This window comes from Bombus impatiens, unplaced genomic scaffold, assembly GCF_000188095.3.
Source record: "Bombus impatiens unplaced genomic scaffold, BIMP_2.2 scf_1060, whole genome shotgun sequence".
Taxonomy (NCBI): Eukaryota; Metazoa; Arthropoda; class Insecta; order Hymenoptera; family Apidae; genus Bombus; species Bombus impatiens.
This window is the reverse complement of record NT_177479.1, coordinates 462,882-486,917: the sequence shown is the minus strand read 5'-3', so window position 1 is coordinate 486,917 and position 24,036 is coordinate 462,882. Positions and strand designations below refer to the sequence as shown.

The 24,036-nt window shown below is 42.1% G+C and overlaps 1 protein-coding gene and 1 non-coding gene across 3 annotated transcripts in view; one reads left to right on the top strand and one right to left on the bottom strand.

The window, feature by feature from the left end:
• The window catches only part of LOC100748348 (sestrin-1), a 153,869-nt gene that overhangs the window by 8,224 nt on the left and 121,609 nt on the right, over positions 1-24,036 (top strand). For both annotated transcript variants that reach the window (XM_012391310.3, XM_003493220.4), the window contains exons 2-5: positions 13,228-13,487; positions 13,996-14,591; positions 15,089-16,265; positions 17,273-17,338. In XM_012391310.3, the coding sequence (XP_012246733.1) occupies positions 14,341-14,591; positions 15,089-16,265; positions 17,273-17,338 (1,494 nt within the window). In that variant the 5' untranslated portion in view covers positions 13,228-13,487; positions 13,996-14,340. The remainder of the gene's footprint in view (positions 1-13,227; positions 13,488-13,995; positions 14,592-15,088; positions 16,266-17,272; positions 17,339-24,036) is intronic.
• On the bottom strand, positions 17,122-17,194 carry TRNAK-CUU. Its single transcript has one exon. It is a non-coding gene; the product is annotated as a tRNA-Lys (tRNA).

Sequence of the window (24,036 nt, the reverse complement as noted above, 5' to 3'; positions counted from 1 at the left end):
CACGCGAGTTTCTGATTACTAGACGCGTATGTACCAAGCGTCGTGAACTTACGCTGCGACTTTTGCGAGATTCGAATCGTTCCCGGTTGGTACGCAATCTTGCCACGACACGTTTAGCCGTGGCAAGAACTTGGAATAGGGCTTGTTACCCTATTCGTGCTCGCGACAGCCTGAAAATACCGTCGCTCAAAGTTTCCCTCTAAGCCTTTAACGAAGTTAAACTTCGTTCAACTTCGCTGCTCTTCTGCTGCTGCTGCAGCACCTTTTTTTCTATGTTCAACGAATATAGGGTGTTTCAGACTTTTTCCAGTCAAACTATATTTTATAGGTACGAATGATATAAAAATATTATATGAAGATAGCAGATTCGAAGCTTCATTACCAAGTTGTAATACGTTAATATCGTAATGGAAAAATAAGGGACGCGTTAACAAAGCTGTAGTTCTTATGCTATGATAAAATCCTTCGATAGGCTCACAATCGACGTAATTACTAATCATTAGTTAGACGTTCATCGACAGAAGATTGATAGTGGTAAGAAATAATATTTATTATTCGACGAAGATGGATTCAACTTCATCTCAAATGATCAATGGATTCTCCGTATTAACTCATCGCAATAACGAAGACTAAGGTTTTATTTTTCCTATAATTTTTTGATAAAACCTTAAACGACCTACGTCCGTGTAATATTCTTTTCTCGTTTATACTCCTAAAATGTCCCGACAAAGTTCAGTCGGAAAAAACTGCAACACCCTATATTATCGTACAGGTTTCTCTCTAGCGTAGAATTCGCGAGCTCGACGTATAGAAACGGAACAACGGTTAAGAAAAAAAGAATCGTACGTATGGATGGTACGTGGGTGCGGTACGGATCACGTGCACAGACGGCTCGTAAAATATCAGGGTCGTGCGAAAATTTCCGCAACTCTTCTCGATGTTTACAAGCGATCGTCGATCTTCCGTGTCCTTTCTCACGGGTCCGCGGCGAGAATAGGTGCACCGCAGGTTTCTATGCGAGTATTATGCGCGGAACGGGAGCGATGTTACACGAGCGAAGAAATAGCGAACTGTGAAAAACCTGTTCTCTTCGAAAGCTCGAGTCGATCTACGTTTTTATGTGGCTGACCCTTTACCAACGCCAAACTGACCTTCTCCTCCGACGCGTCTATCCATTAGCCACGGGACCGTTTTGCGAATAACCATCCAGTTACTTCTTGATACTCGTATAACATGTACTTCCTTCGTTCGCTACAACTTGCATGGAGTTTGTTCTGCAAGTGGTTTTTAGCGTAGGCGTCTAGTCTCGAAAGACGTTTCGAAAGATGACTGCTTGTTTTCGATGCTGTAGCTTGAGTAATTGCTTCGTGCTTCAACCTATTAGAGCACGTTACTCGTGTGCCTCAAGTTTTACCCGACGTTTCCCAAACTTTGATGTATGTATCGGAGAACGAGATTGTTTGTAAGAATTCCTAACGCTCCGTTCAAATTAATCGAGTTGTTTGAATCGAAGCGTCTTGAAATTACTATAGTAGCGAATCTATCGTTTTGTTACGTACGGAATACGAACCTGTTACTTGCTTGAGTTGCAGGTTTTCATCTTCGTCATAAGCTCGTTCTTATTAGTCAAGTCACTCGACTTCGAGTTATCTGAAACCGTTTTACAAACGTGAATCCGTTCTTTCAAATTGTTTTGGAATACCTAATTTCTAAAGCCTTAAGCGAAGTTGAAGTATTTCATTTACATCGAAACGACTTCAAAGCAACTTCACTTATATGTACAGAAACTTGAAGTAGAGTTATTGAACTCAAACGTCTTGAATTCGAAAGCGACTTGTCTAATCCGAACGAGACTAGAAGGTGAGTCATATTCCGGAAAGCGCGGAAGTAGAAAAAGTCGGTCTGACCGTCTGATCGCTTCGTAGTCAATTTACTGTGCCTTCAACTTTGATCGTCTTTACGATCGGTCCGGTTGAATTGGCAACAAAATTGGCAGAACGATCGAGCTGCGTTACCGTTATCGAAATGAAGCGGTCGCTACTGAACGCAAAATAGGAAAGTGGATGGTGCATGTTCGCGTGGCGTACAGAAGCTGCAGGCGTAGTCGGTGAACTACGAGGTTGTTGCACGGCCAACCTCTGTATCGTACTCTACACAGTGGTATCACACACTGTTACCTAGCACCCTTTTTGCAAACATATCACCGATCGTTTGTTTTCTTCGGGGCCGCGCGTACTAACTTTCGCGTTATTATATCCCCTTTGCGCACTATGCAGCACGCTTTCTTATTTTAAATTTTGTTCGTTCGTTTTATTTATCATTTCGAAACCGTACGGGATGTTAACTCTTCTTACGAGTTTCTTTTTTGCGCTCCTCTGACCATGGTCGAAAGATCGCGCTTGAAATCCTCTTTTTCCTCTCCAGGGATAACGCCGCGATCGCGCGCATTGACCCCTCTATTTTCTCGTTTTGCAATAGCGCGAATCGCGCAACGTGTCGCAGGTTTATAATGGTTGCGCATCTCCCACCTTTTCGTCGAGAGCTATCCGTTGAGTGCCGAGTTTTCTTCGACTTTGCCCCCGCCTTCTTTTTTATCCCGGCGAGTTTCTCGGTCAGCCAACGAGCACAGCTGATGGCGGGAAGATACTATATAATTAGAAAGTATACGCGTAGCCATGTGGCTCGGTTTAAGGTGGAGTCTGCAAATACGTCTTGCAAATCTGCCGAGAGAAGCGACTAGGCAGAGTCGTTAGCGGTTTACTTATTTGCACTTTTAGCTCGCTTCTTCCGTTTACATTTTTCCCTCGTTCTCCCTAGTCATCGTAACTGGCTACAGAACTACGGCCTGCGCCCGTTTCTTTCCGTCGTTGATTCACAGTCTAACGATACCGGTCCCCGTGCGACACGTGCGTCCGAGATCTCTCTCGCGTGTAATTTAAAACGTCGACAGATTGATATTTTAACACCCTGTGTAGTTTGCGTTTACCAGGCCGCTTTGCAACGTACACACACGTTTTACCTGCGCAGGGATAGAAAGATTCGCGTCTCGATTACAGGGGCCGATGAGCACGTTCGGTCGATTTGACTTAGCTAGGCGAAAAAGGGGTGTCTCGAGGAGTCTGGCCGAAGCTTAGGTAGGGGAGGCTTTTCGATGCGGTTTGATCCTCTCTGTCTACCACGAAAGTTGCGCAGGTTCGTCCCGCAGGACCGTTAGTTACTTAACGTTGTGAAGACCGAACGAAAATGAGAAGGGACAAAATCAGTGCGTAATTAGACATCGACAGACGGTTGGTCTGCTCTCGGTGGTTCCTCCCGATGGTTGGATGTCAGCAGGCTCGTCGAACATCACGGTAATTCGTGATCGTTCATCGGATTGATTACGAATTCCAGTCGATCGGATTCTTGGTGTTCCTTGATCGTTGAGAGTGAAATAGGTGAGTTTCTTTTAACCGGAATACTTTCCGGGCTGATTCGAGGAGATTAGAGAGGGAAATAATTCTGTTTCGGGAAAATACCGGTGCTGTGTCGCGAACGAGGACAAATAGTTTACGGTAATTCAGGTAACGTACAGATGGTCGGGCAATAAAAGTAATGGACTACCTCTCTTAAGTGGCGCTGCACCAAGAAAACTAGAAATTTCTTTCAAAAAGTGCTTTAGAGATAATAACGTCAAATCAAAAGTATGCTTTCTTATCTTACGTACGATGACTCGCGAAACAATTTGAACACTTACCGTAATAAATTTTTATGAACTTATTATATCCTTTGTACGGAACTTTTCAGAATTTCGTTAGCATTGTAAAGTGAATTTTCGCCGGTATGGAGCGTGTCTTTTTGTCTCCTTATTTACGATTCTACGATAAGTAAATAGTTGTTCGTCATGATTTACGATGAAGTATACTTCGGTCTGGTCGACCGTTGCGCGAGTGCATCGGCTCGGTGTGTTGCTCGCGCGCATTATACAACGAAACGCACTATTCACGCGTGTAACACTCGACACTCGTCCGCTCTCTTTCTCTCCTTCCGTCTCTCCTCTTTGCTCGATCTCTGGTCCCCCGATGAACCACGTTTTCGCTTTTCAAACATGCTTCGAGCATTACCGCTCCGTCGTTGCGTGCACATTGCGCCAAGAAAATAAGGAGGAGCCATCTTGTCTCGATGATTTACATGAGATCTTGGCGACTCCTCCGCGCCCGCGGAATTGATATGCACGCGTGCACGCCCGCGTGGTACGCGAGTTGCACCATGCACCAAACGTTCCGCATCCTCTTTGCTTGCTCGCTCGCTTTCGCGTAGGTGACCCGCGTGTAACACCGCGTGTCCCAGGTCATTGTGCCATTTTCTTTTTTAGCAACGTTACTGCACCAACACGAAAAAGGAATTGCTGTTTACACGGTTTGCTGCCAGCAAATGTTGTTCCTCTTCGCTTCTAGTCTTCATCGTTCGCTGTCTAGATTTCAAGTGCAGATTGTCCGCGCCTGAGGTGCCGTAACACTCTCCGATTTCTATTAATCCCATCGCAGATTTTACCGTTGCTATATACCGAATTCCATATGGCACACCTTTTTTCCCTCGCATCGTTCTTTTTCTCTTCTTCGGCTCTACGTCTGGTTTTCTCAGGCTATCGTTAATCATTTCGTTCGTAGTCGGTGGTTATCGGACTTTGGAGAAGCAACGTTTGACCTCGCGATCACCTGTGCGGAACACGCGATCATTAAGCGCGTTCCTTTCCCTCTCTCCTGTGATCTCCGCCGTTTCTTCTTTCCCATTGCTCTCTTTGTTGTTAGGTGAAACGAAAATGTAACCTTGTAGCCGTAATCTGTAAACCAAGGAGGACTTTGAATTTTTTGCGTATAAGGAATATAAGGACTGTTCATTGGGTTTGTGGTTTTGGGATTGTTCCTTGGGGTCGCGGCGTCGGACGAGATACACGGTCGAACATCGGAACCCATACGGTCGATAATCGTAGCCGGTCCCTACGTGCCATTGTCTCCGGATCCTTCTCTGCTCACAGGCTGATTAAAATTCATAGAAAGTGCAAATTAACCGTGACGCTTACGGCCAGGTGTTCCTGTGTGCGAGGCAAGGATTCCATACGGATCCGATAGCCCGGTCGAATGCGTGACTAAACCTTCGTCCCCGTGCACGTTCGCCAGCTCGACCGTACGTGTTATGACTCTATTCGCCCACTTACTGGTCAGTGACGTTTGCGAGTCGTAAGATCGCGGCCAGTTCTGGCACGATTTACGAATGTTATATAACCAGGCTGGTCGGGACGCGTCAGTACCGCTGTCACGAATAATTATCTATAATTAAATGACGTAGCCCGCGTTGGATCGGTGAATTTATTTCGAATCCATTTGCCCGTCCATCAATGGCCACAGCCAGATGCCTGTAATTTCGTTTCGAATGGTTTCGTTTTTATTGGAACGTGCAGCGTGTTTATCGAGATCCGCAGTATATTCTTGCTGATCGTGCAAGCGTTCCACTTAACGCCTTCTTTTATTCCTTCGAAACTTTACTCGTGTTTCGAGCCGTGTAAAATCATATTATCCGGGTTTAAACGTTTCGGTACTCCTTTTGAATACGCGTAGACCATCAGCATTACCAGCAGCAAGGTTTCTTCCTGTTTTTTATATTCCTTTTTTAATCTCTAACCCACATTGTCGCAGCGTTAGCTGGCTGACTTCGTAAACTAGCTACAACCTTGCACAAAGAACGGATCGCTATAGTAATCTTTCCTTGGGACAACAATGGCGTAACCATGTTCTCTTAGCTACGCTCATTTCGACAAAGGGTTCGTTAGTTTCGTAAGCAAATATTTTCTCAGGTTTATCTGCGACAGCGTTAGTTCTATGATAACGCAGAGACTCGTCGTGTAAAGCGACTGCTACTTAAGGAATATCCTATTCTCGTTGCTCAGGTGATCTCTTTATTGCGAACGAGTGGATTAAGCAAACGAATGGCGGCTCCTTTCGGCTGGTTGGTAACGACGAATATATCCACCGATAAGGATGTATCAAGATCGTTCTTAATATGTAACAACTTTTATACTCGAACTCGAGTCTCGTCGTTCTCCTTTTCTTCTTCTCGCGTGCGCCATGAAACGAAGACACACGTTATTCCACGGTTGTAGCTCGTGCGAGATCACACTGCAGATTTCTCCTTGGCAATCAGGGTCGTATTCCGCCTCCTTCTACGTGACTATCTCGAGCGAAGTAGCCTTGTTTCCGCCTCGTCCCTCTCGCCGCGTATTATACTATTACCTATCTCGCTAGCTGTTATGCAGACTCGACGTTAGACCGGTCAGTGGCGTGTTCGATCCGTGAAATTTCGTCCGCCGACTCAAAGGAGAAGCGTTCAACAAGTGTTGCACGCAAGGAATGGAGCACGGCATGTCATATTGTTACGGAGCAATGTCGTTGCACGGATTACTCGATGTTTCGAACGCCAGACGAGATCTGGCCTTGCCTTCCGGATAGACAGAGAGAAAGAGAGAGAGAAAGAGAGAGGGAGAGAGAGAGCAAACTTAGTCAAACTGCTTTATCTAATGATGTAACCTTCGGTTAACTTAGGTTGTATATCCTGTACCGTGAAGAAAACGAGGTCCGTAAATTTTCCGAATATTCTGATTCGTTTTGTGAAAAATTAGAGACTGTAAATTAGATCTCGGTAACTTTGAGATTTTCATTAGACTTCTAATTCTGGACATGTTTCTTTGTTAATTTGCAAGCTCGTTTATAATAGAAATCATTATTATATTTAAATTATAATTATGTATTATAATTAAATCGTTTATTAATATGAACTTTAATACATCGATTGTGACACGATTAATTGGAACAGCAACGTAGGAGTCTGCCTGAAAATTCCGTCATTGTCAAGGTATAAATATCGATTAGAAGTTTTGGAGTATTTTTGTCCCTTTCGCGAAAGTTTAAAGATTCAATGCGACGTTTGTGGCGTACCTAAGAGGATCAACGACGTCGAGCCTACAAAATTCTCAAGCAGAATGAGACTAATGTTCAACAAGTGTTGCATACATAGCCTGGAAAGCATACGTTACAATGGTACGCGGCCCATTAGTATCCCGTACATCTGTTCTGTTCCGAATGGAGGGCGTATAGCCGGGAAATGGAAGGCAGCGATATTAAGTACATTATTTTAGGTCCCGTTTCTCTTACTTGTTATGCCGGTGCCGTGCGACCGACACTCGCTATATGTATACTTCAGTTGCATTTGCTACGAACACGCTCGAAACACCCATGGTCATCCACATGGCGTTAAATCCATAAAATTCAATTTACCTCGCCCTCTGATTTGGGAATAACGTTCAACAAGTATCGCGTGCAAGAATATCGTACGTTCAGCATCGCGACGCGGATGTAATTTTAGGTTAATGAAAAGTGGGAATAGGTGGTTATATTAAGGACATTATTTCCAGTCTCGTTCGCGTTGCCTCGTTTGCCATATCTGTGTGCTACGCACAGGAACATTAGTATTTTATTTACAAGACATTGGATACTATGGCTATTAAAACTATCAGACTTGTACGAAAGAAATCAAAATGAAGTTTGGCGTTTTAATTTGCCATACTTTATTGCAACTATTTGAATAATAACGTTAATAATAGAGCTATCGATTATCGAAGTATGAAACTCGTATCGAAAAGATCAAAAGCAAACTTAGTGTTTTAATTTATGATAAGTTTAACACGAGAACTGGCAGTTTCCAGAGTATAGAACTTGTACCAAAAAGATCAAAGTGAAAGTCGACGTTTTAATTATTCGCGAGAGGTTCAACACTAAAAGTATAAAACTTGCATCAAAGGAATTCAAATGCGAGGTGTATGGAAAAATATATGATTCGAGCTAAGCCATATACTGTAACAAGCATTCCGCAAGATTCTAAATCCCTGTATGTGTATTTATAAAACTTTTACGATAAATTACGAGTCTGCTAGCCCGGATATTAAATACGGTTCTTAGCGTTAAATCCATCAAATCGTACGAGCATTACGTTCTCGTGAAAATCTCAGAGAGTAATCGAAATAGCAATGAATTATCGAGTTTCTCCGATCGTCGATAGTGGAAAGCATCTAGCGAAGGAAAACGTTGGGTGAAATCGTTAGGCAAATTATTAGGAATCCTGCTGCGAGGTTTCTTATCGACTCTTCATTATGAGAATCTTGTGTAGCATGTAGCAACGATACAACGCGAATAAGAAACATTGTAGCCACTGATAGAAATTACTCGATACCTGATCTTCGTGTAACTTCAGCCATGTTATTTTCAAATGGTGTAGTAAGCAAGTTTTATGTTATATTGCAACAACTGTGCAACGTTTCGGGGCATCTTGAACGACCCGCGATGCGCGTTGATTAACATAAGCGTTGCATGGTTGGTACGTTGTGAACGGCGTTTGTGAACGAACATTTCGATCGATTCGAACCGCGGTGTTGTTTCGTGATATTCAGAAAGACTTATTTGTATTGCGCAATCTGGTAAGATGGAAGGTTCGTTTGACTGAACGTCTTCGATCAACAACGTAGTTTGCAACATCTCGTAGATCGCCTACTGGATAATTCAAGTTTAAGTATCGTAAAGTAAGTAAAGTAAGTTATATGAAATTAAGTTAATTTGTTTAATTAAATTAAATCTCTGTACCGTCGTAGCTACGTTTTAATACGATTATTATATTTATCGCGAAAGAAACTATCAAACTTTATCTCGCAATTATCATCCACAAAGGACGACAACATTCGTTTATATAAATCTACAATTTTATCAATTCCATCACAGTAATCGAATTATCCGATAACGATCGTCTGATTAATGGTGTATTTATGAATCATCGAAACGAGAGTGATTAATTTGGCGAGGAAAGGGGCTCGTCGTGAGTGTGATTCTCGGTTTAGCGTTGGTAACCGGGTGTTATCGCGGGTGTCTCGCGTGTCGCAAGGTCGTAACGCCGACTCGGCAGTTTTGCAATTTGCGTTAAGCACGATGGCGAGCGAGCGTAACAACGCCTCGCATTTAGCAAGCTTTTTGTCGTGAACCATTATCGGCTGGATCGATCCGTCGGACACATTGTGATTAGTTTCGTTCAGGTATCCACAGGTGAACTCTGCTTCGGGCTCTGAATTGGCAATACGTGTATCGAGCGGTTTTAGAAACACAGTTCCACTTCTATAATACATATAATACATATATGTATATGTATAATAACGATTTCTTCTAATCTCGGTATCAAAAGCGGTCGTAAACCGGCTTGGTTGTCGTAAATTTAGCGATGCATCAGTTAATCGGCTTCGGCTGCTCTCGGTTGGATACATGTTTGTTATACCGCAAGAAATTACCACTGGCAAGGACCCTCCCTGCTGCTTTGACCGTGTTCAGGCTACTACGATTCTATCCAGAATCCACATAGAATTACGTAACAAGGAAATTAGATAGCACATCGACAGGATACAGCCGCCGTGTGCTGGTTCGCTTATTGGTTTCGAGAAGCGAAACGGGTCTCGTTAATACGAGAAACCCATTACGCTGTAACTTATTTACCCGAACAACGAGGCCTGGTTCGAGGAATATTCCACGTGAAACGCCGCGACCAGCGATGTATAATGTTTTCCCACAATCCGACGAGGGCCCCTGCTGTCCGATCCAACTGCACGATACATTTCGGTGTCGAGGATCGTCGAACGCGTCAAGGTGGATCACGCGATCCATAATTTGCTCAAAATCCCATCTCTTTTTCTTATCCTTCTTTCCTTTCTTTTTCAATCTGTTTTAATGCAGGCGAATTATCCGTGAATTTTGTTTATCGCATTATCGAAGGCCAGATACATACGTAGCTGCGATGTGCTGGTTAAAACGGACGATCGAGCGCAACGCGATCGAATGTCGAAACCTGTGATACCGGGCGGCAGTTTATAAATATGCGATCAGAGAAATTGCATTTTCTTCGTTGCGTCACGATACACCGAGCGAGCGTCTTAACGAGCCGCCACAGTGATCCGCGATAATTCTTTACGGTGCATGATAATTACATGCGACGAAGTTGATAATAAGCACGGTTAATAAAAAATATTATCTTGGATTCTTCGTATGAAAAGATTTCGAAAATAAAAAGAAGAGATAGTTGGACATCGGCACTCGGCTCTTACATCACGAATAACTCTCAGGTGTCGGTAGACAAAACGGTGCATGTATTTCAATCGTGAGTCCCGTGGCGAACCCGATCGTTTTGATTTATCCTGATTTCATTAAATTCTAATGGCCGCTGGCACGTGAGACGATCATTTTATCGCCCCTTATATCCGCGAGGCCCTGACCATCCTTATATCTCGAAGACAAAGTACACGTATCAGAAATGCATAGCAACGTGCACCGGCATACGGTAGCACGGCACGACATTAATAATTCATAGCGGTGCGAACGGGGTAGAGTTAGGCTTTGGGGAATTATAAATATTTAGATCGTTCTGGAGATCGCCGCGAAGAAATGCTGAAACGCCGTTTTCTGCCCTTTCTTCCGCGCTTTCCTTTTCTCTTTCTCTCTCTCCTTGCTTTTTTCGTTTTCATGCCCGATAAACCTCGCCGTTATGCCGCGGATACATTGTGCGTGCGTGACTATACTCCTTCTTACTCTCTTATATCCTGATTATCGATCTTCTTCTTCCTCTCGTAAGAACGTCGAGCTGCAGCCGGATTTTTACTCGTTAAATGTAAAATGATACAAAATGCCCGGAGATTACACGGACGGAGCACGATAAGTCATATTTCTTATCTTTCGCAAGAAAGTTTATTGAACATTCAGTAAGTATGACGTCCGTCGATCACACTCCATGAAAATTGTTTTTACATTTGGTTTTTAAATTATAGTCGTATTTGGATCTATTTTTCGTTACGCGGTTCTGTTCATGAGTTTTGTCCCGCGAACGATCTCTCGAAATGGCATCGGCCTACCGAGAGTCGAGAAAGGACGCGCGCATATTAAAAATCGGAAACGATGAACGCGGCCGTTGTTTGGCGTATCGAGTACCAACGATCGATAGTCCGGGGGAAAAGGCTTTCGAGTGGATCTCGGAAAGGAGAGGACTAGGAAGTGAAAAAAAAAAAAAGAAAAAATGAGCATTGTGCGGGGGAACTTCAGCGGGACAGAATTACCGAGTCGTGTACCGGGAAATGATCCGCCACAGGCGTTCTCCGCACTTTACGCAATAGGAAAACGCGCGTTACTTGGCGCATTTCGGTGCGTGGGATCGAATTCTTTGCTGTGGGAGCTTTTTATTACTCGACTAATGCCGCGACTAGAACCCGGCGATTTACGCAATTCCGCTTTGTACAAAGTGGAACGCATCTTATCTGCTTAGAAACTACTACTATTTTGTTGCATCGTGCCTGAACACATGTTTAGGGCAGAGTAAAGTTATTCGAAGTAGAATATTTAAGTCGCGCTATGTAATTTGCCGTGAAACTCGTGAATTTCAAATTCACTGTCTTTTCTTGTTTCGTTATATTATCCTGAAGATATTGCGACTGATCCTTTCGCTCCTTTTTGCTTCTGTTTTTCCACTTATTTGTTATTCATCCACCGTATATCGATTAACGACAAGCTACAGCCATACTTCGACCTTACGCTATAATCATTTCGTCTTACTTCGCTACTTTTTCACGACGTATTTTATTTAAGTCACTGTAACGAAGACTCGTAATTATTGGGATTTTCAATCCATCCTGACATTATATACAATATGCGGTAATATACACGTTCCCGATTACCAGGGGTGTGTTCAAACTATTATCTTTATTAGATATTAAAGAAATTACCTGACAGGTGATTACTACACGGTAGGAGAACAGGTTTTATTGTCGGATCAGCGTTTTTTCGATATCGGGCTACTCCACATCGACGTGTTCCAATCACAGCTGTAATGCGGTGAAATCGACGTCGACTTTCTTCCGTCGAGAACAGCGAATGCACCCCTTTTTATCCTCTCCACGACACCAATGGGCTCGTTCTCTCCCCTTCTCGATAAGTTGCAGCGTTCACGCGACCTCTCTTATTTCCTGACCCCGGTAGCCTTGACCTAGACCTTCTCTCGCGGGGGTCGATCAATCAATGAGAAGACTGGCGCAGCCTGACATCGACTAATTGCGTAAATGGTCCGATAGCAGTGTTTGTTCCAAGTATTTCCAGGCTGAATCGTGCAGGTCTATGAAACTGTTTTGCCTCGTGAAATTTTTACGCTGGCTAAGTCACGATCAGAATGGTTGGATCGATCGACGTTCACAACAGCGATGTTCCATCGACGTTTACGACGACGATACAAATCGGCGTGTAAATGACGATCGATTCGTAACGTTGAAACGAGAGCTACGATGAACGAGTAGCATCGAGATCTAAACGGTAACAAACGATTCGAGCAGGAATTAACCGGTACAATGCGACGCTGATTACGCGGTTGAAGTTTAGTACTTCTACGGTAGGGTTACCGGCTTCCAATTGTTCGTTGCGTAATGATTCGATCGACGATAATCTACTCGCAGCTCGCGGCCGCGAGGAGAAGTGCTTCCCTATTAGCTTTCGGTTACGTTGCGAGCGCGTTACCTTTGCCTCCGATGGATATTAAGTCGATCGATGACGATTAAGCTGTCGGGTAAATTGAAATTCAATAAGCGGCCACCGTCGAATCAATAGTGGAACGGGAAGCTTTCGTTGTTCCGATTCATTTGCATTTTGTTCGACTTCTCTGCCGTTCCTTTTAAATATCCATTAACACGTTCTGTGTTTCATGGGTCACTCGTGATCCACGATCTTTTCTCCGAGTTGTTTGCTTGTGAGGCGAAACTAAATTACGTTAATTATTGCGATATATTGCACAGTAACGTTTTTCTTTGCAATAATTACACTGCGTTCGTATCAATTTATGTTATTCTAAACGCGATTAAAAAATTGCAACGTAAATAAAGATTTATTGATTTATTGGTCGATTAAGTAAAGGTAATTTGCGCTCTAAGTATTATAACGAGTAGTTTGAACGATTTACGCGTTATGCGCCTTCTATGCATATTTGCGCGTTGAAATTTTTCCTAAAAGTACGCACATCCGCGATGTAATAGCAAGTTATGCCACTCGTGATCTACGCGACTTGAAGAACAAATTACGTAATTGGTGCAGCAGAGACTATGTTAATGTAACGTAATTTTCGTTGATCTTTTTTCAGACGTCCAATGGATTAGTGTCACTACGTCGGTGAACAGAGGTGGAATCGAGGACAGTCCATTCCAATTGGAATTTCGAAGACGTTTCAACGGCTAGAGATCGTTTGCAACGATGTAAAGAACAATGTAACACCGTTGCCGTTAAGCTAACCGCGACACACGTGTGGAACTAGAAAAACGAGGGAGAAAAAAGATTGGGAACGAATTGGGAAGTTTTGGTTCCTCAAAAACAAGGCGCCCGATCGATCGTTTCCTTTCGAAGGTGCGCTCGCTAGGATCACCCGGCTTTCTTTTTCTTTCTTCTCCCTGGAAACGAACCTCAATCGTGCTAGATCGCCACACGATCGCTCGACAGTCGACACCGCCTACTTTCTATCGCCCTGGAACGACTGCCGAGGTGCACCGCTAGTAAAATCCTCGAGAAACGAGTTTTACGGCCGATTCTCACAGCGAAACGCGACGAAACGACCGTAATTACACGAGGATAGTACAGTGAGTCTCTCCATCGACTTCTTTCCACTCTTTTTCCTTTTTTCTTTTTTCCTTGTTTCTTCGTTTCCTTTGTTCGACCGTAGTCGGTTCCACGAAAGAGCTGGAATACGGTTGATAATCGATTAACCGTAAACGAATCGATCGGATCGGTAACCGAGGCAAAAGAGATTCGGACGGAACAGTCAGATTCCAAACAACGAGCTCGTGTGGCGAACTTATGCGAATCTCGTTTCGAACTTATTCGAAGCTCGTTACAAAACGAGTTTTCTTGTTTTCAGCTTTATTACACAGTCTTTATCGTGAAAGCTCGTAACAAGAGGATAATATCGAGAGTGAACAAGGACACGGCGGTGATCTGAGGGAAGCTAGACAGGTTCACGCTTGTATCATAAGCAGATTAGATTAGATTAAATTAAATATCGAACGCTTTTGATTTGTCGTCGGGATCAAGGCGAACGTACTTTTACCTATATCGTGCATACGTGGTATAGCCTGAGATACGTGCGTCGACAGCCGCGTATAAAGCGAGAGAATTCGAATACACAGAGGGAAGTACATATATATATATATACAAATATATATACACATATAGGAGTAGAATCGACGAAAGAAAGTAAGACGAGATGTACAGAGATCCGAACAGTTCTTCGGGAAGCGGCACCTCCACAAAGGACGACGAGGTCGAGATCGTTAGCAGATTTTTAGCGCCTTTGTGTGCGAGAGATGAAACTGCCAGAAACATCGCCCTGGCGGCGGCTAGGAATACGGTCGAGGGATGGCTTGGAGGGGTTGGCAGTCCAAATCACTGGGACGACACCGGTGAGATGGAGGATCCGGAGAACGTTGGGGGAAAGTTCAAGAGCCAAGATGGAAGGTGAGCCCGCATGTTACATATATACATATGTATTTTGCACCGATATGCCTCGATAAAACTTTGCGCGTCGATATTCAGAATATCTCTGATTTCTACGTACGTGTGTTCCGTGTGATATACGGTAATAATATATCGTCGTATCGAATAGAACGATATAACGTCGTCCATAAATTTTAGATACCGTAATAAAACAGTGTATGAATTACATATAATATAATTCAGTTCTTTTAAATAGAATCTTATACTCGAGGCAGCTGTAGGAAAATAGAAATCAAACGATAATATTATAGTACATAGCGTGTTCATAAGTTTCGAACGTCTACATGGTAAGAAAGATTTATTATCCAATATAATATAACGAGTCAGGATTCATTAAACGGCCAGAGAAAACTCACGAGTCACCCGAGGCTCACCCATTCACTTCCGCGCGAATTTTTCTCCGCTGTATCTAAGCTTCGTGGCGCGCTAATAGAAACTTCATAACCTTTCACGCGAAGATACGACATGAACATCGAGCGCTCCCCGACCAAATCGGCTCCGCAGAATGTTCTGCCCTCTCTGCAGCAGCCGCTGCTTCAAGATTCCTTCAGGACGGAGGGTTTCTTCCCTCAGAGCGTCACGGAGAATCCCGCTTTCCTGGAGGACAACAGCCTCGAATGCTCCGAGAGATATCCATCGGGCTCGTTCGATTGCGTCGACGGCCGACTTGGGAACGAAACGGGCTACGGTACGCCGAACGAGAGGAGAAGATACGGGGGTGACGTGGAGAGTTACAGGTCCGGGCATTCGACGTCGTCCGACGAGGGGAAGGGTTTCAAGATCGAGCCTCACGACAGATTTCTAAGGTTTAAGGATAATTCGGAGACTCGATTCGGATCGAGCAGCGAGAGCGAGAGAAAATACCTTGGCTCGTCGTCGAACGAGAGGTTGAACGAAGTGAGTCTAGAGGATAGACCAAGAACGAAGAACTACGTGAAGGTGAAAGGCGCGAAACAAAAGCAATTGGAGGATGACGAGTTGGATTCCGACATCAGGATTTACGGGAAGAGCCCGAAATTCGACGAGAACTTGGGCGCGAATTTCGACCGCAGAAATTTGAACTTCCGCCCGAAGGGTGACATTCTGCCGCGCGATCGTCGCTGTTATGACAGCGTGGACGACGTTTCTTTCGACGAGACGGAGATGACGATCAGGAATCGCGACGGAGTAGTTTTCAATACTCTGGATGGTTTCGAGAACGAGAACGCCAATGAAATTTATCACAGACAAGACGATAATCGTACGGAGGATACGAAGCTGAAGAATTTCGAAATTTACGCAGACGAACCTTTGGACGACGGCCGACATCGTTGCACGCGTGCCGAATTACCGCAGGAGTACTTGCGTAAGAACGAAGAAAGGAAGTTTAGCGCGGGTCAGATCAAAAGACCGCTCTCGCAGGACGAAGATGTCTCTTCGAAGAGCGGCAGGGTGCTGGAGAGTCCCGATGTCACTCCCGGGGACGTTGGCAGGATGCTTAATCTGGGAAATGCTCTGGATGGTCCGAGGCAAGCTCAGGCGAATAAGTACTTGAGCCTGGTGACGCTACATCTACCGGTAATATTGAGGCTCAGCGTGAACTGCCCCTTCCAGAATGTTAGGATCAAATGCGCCGAGATCCTGGAGATGGTTAAGGTGAGCGTATATTAAATCTTTAATCACGTAGCCTATAGTAATCGAGTATCATCGGTATTCTGTATAGCGATAATTATTTCGCCAAGCTTACGAACTTCCGAAACGATGAAGTTGAATAAAGCCGAGATAAAATTAAAGATGAAAACTTATTTGGGATAAGTTGGGCTTAGGATATTTTTTCTTTCTCCAAACTAAACGACGAGTCATTCGTTTTATGAGTACCCATCCGAACGTCTCGCTATAATCATTTAGAAACGGTGTACGTGGACCAGTATGTATTACGTTTCTTAGAGTCTCTCGTAAATAAACGTCCGGTATGGTCACTTCATTTTGAGAAAGGGTTATTTTTATTTTCTCGAACGTCGAAAATAGTATGTATGTTCGCTTTCGCGCAAACTTTGCCAATGTTATAATCCTTGGACCGCGAATCGGCAAGAACTGATACGTTGCGTTAATGGAGTTATTTTAACTGTCTATTTATGGAACAGCGTCGAAACGTGGCCTAAAAATATGTCAGCCATTTTGACTTGCTCGTTGCATGGGGCTAAACATGTGTAAGTCGGCTGTGCTATTTGTAGTCACGGCTTTTTGGAAGTCCTTTTTACAATCGATATAGCGAGCCTACTGTGTAAAGCCTGATCGATAGTTTCGTATGACTCATATAAAATACATGCAGATCATAAAACAAAGTTTAGCGACGTGAAACATACTCTTCGGTCGAATCCCAAGATGTACGATAATTTATTTTTTTTTTTTAAGAATATATTGTTTAATATATTTTCTATAAAATGCAATCAAGCGTATCGTGGTTAAATATCTTATTATTTTTTGAATGCGAAAACAGAAAAAAAACTTTCGCCCAACGTGGGGCTCGAACCCACGACCCTGAGATTAAGAGTCTCATGCTCTACCGACTGAGCTAGCCGGGCATTCGAGAAACACTTTTGATTTACAGCAAGCTTAGGCGTTTTTAATGAAATTTCAAATAATTGAAATATTTATTGCAGGATAGAGGACTTCCAGTACCGGTGCCGGCTTTCGATGGACCTAGTGCCTTCGTCCCTACGTCCGAGGTAAGTACTTTTATAAAGTGTTCTTTGCATCCTTTCGTCCTTTCGATATTTTGTTTACTATTTTTATTTTCATAACATTGCAACGAAATTGATCGATCAACGATGGTATCAGATGTATGAAATGTTCGAAGGTTCGAACTTATGAATTATGCAAGAGGTTCGTTGCGAATTTAAAAAACGATTGATACGTAGCTATGCGGGTTTTTTAATGAAATTTATATATGAAATATTAGGGCAAGAAAAACAAAACCATTATAGTCAGTTTAATCTGGGACATCGAATTGGCGCTCGTAGCGCCGATAAGTTTTGCCTTATGATTGGTAGTTGTCGGTAAAAACGAGTCTCACGATTGGTTGAGAGGAAGACGATGCCACGGGCTGGTTCACGTTTACTTGTCCCCTGGTAACCTTCAATTTAGTCTAATTAAGAGCAATTAGGTACTTAGTCTCGGTGCTTAAATTGCAATTCTCTGCAACATGTCAGTTAAAGGAACCTTCTTTATCAACCAATCCATAAGTATTTAATTCAATTAATTTTATGAAAATAACACGGAATTATTGACATTTATATCAAGATCTTTACATTAACGTAGTTATCAAATTTCCCTATTTTTTACATTGGTAACTAAATATACGTGGATAATCTATTTAACTTCGCGTTTCCATAATACGAATTCATTTTATTGTTCGAACATATTTTGCATGTTGACCAATGTATTAACGATTGTTTAAACTACTTGTTTAAAGGCTGTACGAACTGTTTCCTGCGGTAACCGATAGATGGCGTTATGCGCGGGTGTTCGTTGCGTACAAATTGTCGAACCAATTAAATTCATTTAGCGGGATAAATTACAAAATTGAATACGCTTTAAACGATCCCGGTTATGTTTTCAAATATTTTTATTCTTATCTATCTGAAAGTGGATCTGAATTAATCCTCTTATATGCGTATTGCTAAAATCACCGTGTACATAAATAATACGTGATTAGATAATAGAAAGAATAATGTTTTCGGTATGTAATTCTGATAAGAACGATTTGTTTGAATAATAGAAATATGCGCGTCAATTTGCAAAGGGGGAATACACGAATGGAAGCGTAGCATTGCAGGTGTTTCCAATGACGAATCTTACGACCTATACATCTGATAAATCATGTTTATCATAACGTATCAAATAATTTTGCGCCTGGATGAAATATTATGACATGTTATTATGTACGTTGTTGTTATTATACAATTCATTTTCGCCAATTGCATCGAATGTACGTTCTTCGATGTCGTGTCACGATTCAAATCCCTTTCTTACGGTATTTCGCATGAAAGTGAATTTTTACTTCGCGTCATTTAATATTTTTGTTACCTATGTTTTGTGCGTTTGTCACCGAAGAGAAATAAAAGATATAAAGCAGGTAAGTGTAAAATAAAGTATCTTACAATCTTTACGAATACCATAAGTTCCAACTTAATGTTAATGTTATTTTCCATCTTTTTTATCTTTCGATATTCGAAAATGTAAATTTCCGGCATTACAAAGTTCTCTGTTTTTTTTTTATCGTTTTCAAATATGCTAATATACAAATGCATCACTACGTTTTTACATACTGTATTATGCATATGTATAGGCATGATATTTGCAACTTTGAAATCATTAATGTTTTACGTAAATCTGCCCCTAGGTTACGTGTACAAACCTCTTCCGATACTCGCGTGGTAACGCAGCTCTCATTATTCAGCGCGTTGAAACGAATATATAAGCCGTATCCTGCAGACATTGGCTCAAATCGAAAAGTCAGACGTTTCTTTCCATTTGCTTTGCTTTTCATCGCTATATTCGCACTTACTGCAATTACAGCCATAAAACGTTAATCCTTACTTTATGATTTCTTTTATGGCTACATTCATCAAACATAACAGTCGCTCTTCAAACATTTTGATTACATACCGTATAAGATTCATTCACACCAATATCGTACATAATTTGAAATTAATCGCAATATTCAACTCGAATATGGTCCTCGTTCGTACCGGATCTTCTACACTTTGTCACCTGGTTGATTCGATATCGTACGATAAGCGGTAAAAGGTGTGACACGCGGTTTTACACGTTTCTTCTCGCGTGGTAATCGATAACGCGCCTTCCGGCTCGCACGACTCCACAGCTTCGTTCAGCGATCGAGTTCCTCGGATCGAAAAATTCTGGAGGAAAAGCGTGCACACGAATTCCTGATCGCTCCCTCGGAGTTAGCCAATCTCACGTGCTTGTGCAGCGGAATTCAGCTAGTGGTGCATCGAGCCAAGTTCAAACCGCCCTGAATTTCTAACATGGTATGCGATTTCTGCGGTATCTTGGAGAGATGCCCAAAGTTTGGTAAGAGAAAGAGGCAACGGACGGGTGTCGGAAGGTAGGATAGAGAGGAAAGGAGCGATGAGGGCTCAGAGGAATCCTGGTCAGGTCGTTGCAAGTCGTAACTCGGTCCAGCAACCGCAAGTGGCTGCAAGTGTCTCGTATACAAGCTCCATTAAGGATCTAATTGAATCCCTTTCTTGCCGTTTTATTTTTCGGCCTTCTCTCCGCTCATTCTGCTATCTGCTCGCTGGAATTCACCATTCTGAACGGTATTCCTATTGAAAACCGATGTTTGCGCTCCCGTCCACCCTCTTTTCTGTACCGGAAATCGTATTACGATCAAGCGAAACTAAAATCTTCGAATTTGTGTAATTGCATTAACACCGCTTTTTTACTCGACATCTGGGGTCGCGTATAAACGATCGGGGTCACTGACTTCTTCGTATACGTCTTTCAATTGTCTGACCACTATTCATCGTTGACGATCTGATGTATGTCTATTGTAAATGATGCGTGTTGCAGCTATGATATGTTACGTATACACCGCTGTGCAAAAATCTTAGAACTTATAACTCTATTAAATGAAAATTTGATTGCTTGAATCAGTGTCGCGTGATTACAAATAATTGATATTTAGAGAGATATTTTAAGTTACTAGTCGAGTAGCAATAGTATATTTGGATATGTTAGCGAAAATTGTTTGATATATCCTGTTCGTACATTTGGCGCTATTCTTTATTCATTTCGCAAAACTGATTCCCGTTTCTCGTCTCCGTTTCTCCATATAACCTTATACATATTCTACAACATTTATTATTAAATCAGAGCTCTATTTATTGCAGTATCTTCAAAAATTTATGAGCCAAGAGAAACCATAAATAAGCAATACTATAAGGGAAGTATGTCCTAAAAGCATGTTTAGTTGATCTAAGCATTTGCAAAGTACTTCGCTTACATATTCATTTATACGTTTCAAAGAAACGGTGGAGATTGTGATATTTAGTTGATTTACTCTGATTACTCGGAATTTTCCTTCCTCCTTTTTACATTTTTACACATTGCCACGCCGACGCGTTGGCCATTTATCCTCTTAGCTTTATTAAAAACGAACTTCAATAATTAAAGATGCATTCTTACGTCACTCGAGTTACTGTAGTGCGAGAGATCGTTCAGGCGAACTGCTACTCGATTGCTTCGAATTGCAACTTAATGCGATCGAGTCTCCTTAAAGCGTACGGATAGTTCGGAGAGACTCAGCATAAGCGCGTAGATTTGTAGAGGAAATGCACATGTATTAAAAAAAAAAAAAAAATGTATAGAACGATAGAAACGATGTTTAATGTTAGGCAACTTGCTGGGGGGTGGGCACAGAAATTTCTTGATTTGGGAAAGAAGTAATTGATGAGTGCGTGTTTCAAAGAGTTTCACATCAAGTAGCAACAGGCTCTAAGATGACCACGCGCAACGTTAGTGTCCGACTAACTATTGCGCTGAGTTTAAAGAAAGGAATAGAAGTACGCTAATTGGAAAACATTCCACGTCGTTGGGTTGTTCTTGGTTACAGAGAATAGTTATTTCCTTAAACTATTATAGTGATTTATTTATTTGATAAATTTATTTATAATGATATAATAGAACTATTTCTTAACGTATTAATGTAATACAACTGAAACAACTAAATTGGTACAATTAGTCAACTTTTGAATGACAACTCACAACTCACAACTCATGGTCTACTCCAACTAACTTCAACTTATGACTAACGACTAACTGACTTTCTTCATCAAAATGTCCTTTTATACCAATTTTAATACTTCTACTACGCACATGTGTTTCACAGCTGTTGATGAGCCAAGATGATCACGTGCACCTTTTTCAATTATCTATTGTCTTAAAGGGCCACGAGCATATTGCTTGACCATATGGCCCATTAGGATTTCTCATCTTTCCCGACCCGTCAGCATTTCCACTTTCCCCCGCACTGTAGTTCATCGGGACTTTTCTAAATAATACTCGCACGATACTACGCTATTCTTAAATGACTCGATGACTTTATAATCGCATCGTTGAGCTGCAACATGAGTGCGATAGTGCGTATGATGTAGATCATTAAGAAAAAGGCCATTGTGAAAGTTCAATTGTGAAGCGAACGGGCGGACGATCGTAAAATATAGATCCGACGCGAGAGAAAGCCATAAAACGGTGGATAGGGATAGAAATAGCGAAATTTCTCATGTAAATCCTCTGCCACCCACGTAGTCCACGCTCGGTTTGTAAGCCTTCGCGTAAATAACCAGCTGCTGCCTCTGAAATACCTATGGGAATATTATTCCAGAAATATTTTCAGAGACGAATTGAAAATGGGTGCGATATTTGATCCAATCTGTCTTTTCGACAGAACGTTCCGAATTTTGTTCGATTTCCAGTTTGTAACTGCTTGCGCGCTTAATGTTTATTGTTCGCTGTCGTTGGGCTCGTGTCAAACTCGCATATAAATTCTGACATAATAAACGTGCCACCAATTTTCACGTATTTTATGGTGTACTCCATGTCACTTCGTTTTGTTCAACAGTATCAAGTTATTTATCGAACGTATTCTCGCCAGATAAAACATTCGTTATATTTCCCCTTTTCCTCTGTTTATATTTTTCGTCGACGTGGATACAAATTTTCCCAAATATTGCTCATTGTACTATAATTGTTACGCCGATAATTCGATACTAGAGTCGATATCGCCAGTGGCAACAAACGACCGCGATATCGACGTTGTTCCGTGATAAGGAATTTTTCATTTAGTTACCACACGTTCCACTCTGGATATCGATATAACCTCGAGTTAGGTTATCTTCACGACTTATTACATAATACCGCGTAACGAGCATAAAGATATTACACTAGGAAGTTGTCCAATCTATAAACACGCGGCATAAACATACGTACACTGTGTAAGAATTAGATTAAGACATAGGTGGATTAAATGAACGAATGCGGTAGCTTAAATAAGAAAAAGGGGATAGAGGCGAGGTGAAAATAGGTGGAAGGGTCAGGGAGAGAAATTGGAAGATCTCTTATCCTTGGGAAGGGTCGAGGAAAAACTGGTAATCAGTGGTCGCAACGAATCGTTTTATCTACGTATGCTTCCTCGACAAGTTGTCATAAATAAAATCCATATTTTTGCTTAGGTCATTCGATATCCTCAGTGAACTTAGATTTATGTTAATTATTTCTGACGAATTAGTTTTTTCATTTCTTCCATCATTTTCTATTCGCTGCTTTTATCGTACTCGGTCTCTCGCTGTTACCAGTTTCGTGCGCAGCGTGAGCTAATTCCACGAGGATTGTATCTTCGATTTTCTTTGACATTATCGTCGCAGAGCTTCTCGGTAGCTTGCGTTTCATAGCCATTGGTCGTTATGGCTGACACGCCTTCCACTGCACACGCATTAGTTCCTCCTAATCTATAACAAGATGCCTAGGTTGGTCTTACTGGGTATCAGCTTGACATACTCGCAGCTAATTACGATCTGCGGTCACGGTAAGGGCTATTTCCACCTCAGCTTAGACTGCACCTTCGTAGGTCTTTACCTACCAACGAATTATCATTTGTGATATATGACGAACCACTGTTCAATGAGTTAAACGCGAAAGAAAGTTTTATCGATTATATCCGGCCAAGTTTTATTTTTCCATCGAATAAAATAATCTGCGTATGTGTAGTTTAAATATTTTATACTCTGAACGCTTCTCTATCCGTTCTTAAACAATCGATAGAGATTATGATGGATATAGAATGATACGTCGTGGTTTCTCTGATTGTCGTGAAAACACGAGAATTTAGGTTACCGGAAATCAGGTTCACACGATTGCTAAGGTTCTGCGCGGCACGCGAGTGGTTTCTCGAGTTCGCAAATCCACGGCTTACAGTATGAAGAAACTTCCCGCTGTATCGTTCATCTGGTCTACGCTTAAGACTCCCCGAATGTGTGTTGGTTGTTTGCAGAAGGCAGCTTATCTTCAAACAAGAGAAATAGAAGAAAGAGAGATAACTAGGAAGTGTGATATTTGCTCCATTCAGAAAACTCGAAATCGATAATATGACCATAATACGTCAGACACCTTGTTTCATTCAGTAGATCACGAATATGGTTAATTGTTTATCTAACGATACGATGGATGTAAAACGATATGGTTGACTTTCAAATTTGAAGTATCTTTTTGAAAGAGACAGAAACCATTTCATTCAAATATAGAACGATAAAACACCTTTATAATTGTCGTCGTGTTTCTTTTGTGAAACTCATACGACACAAGGCTTCGTGTTGCTTACGATTCCTCGATATTCCTCAACGTA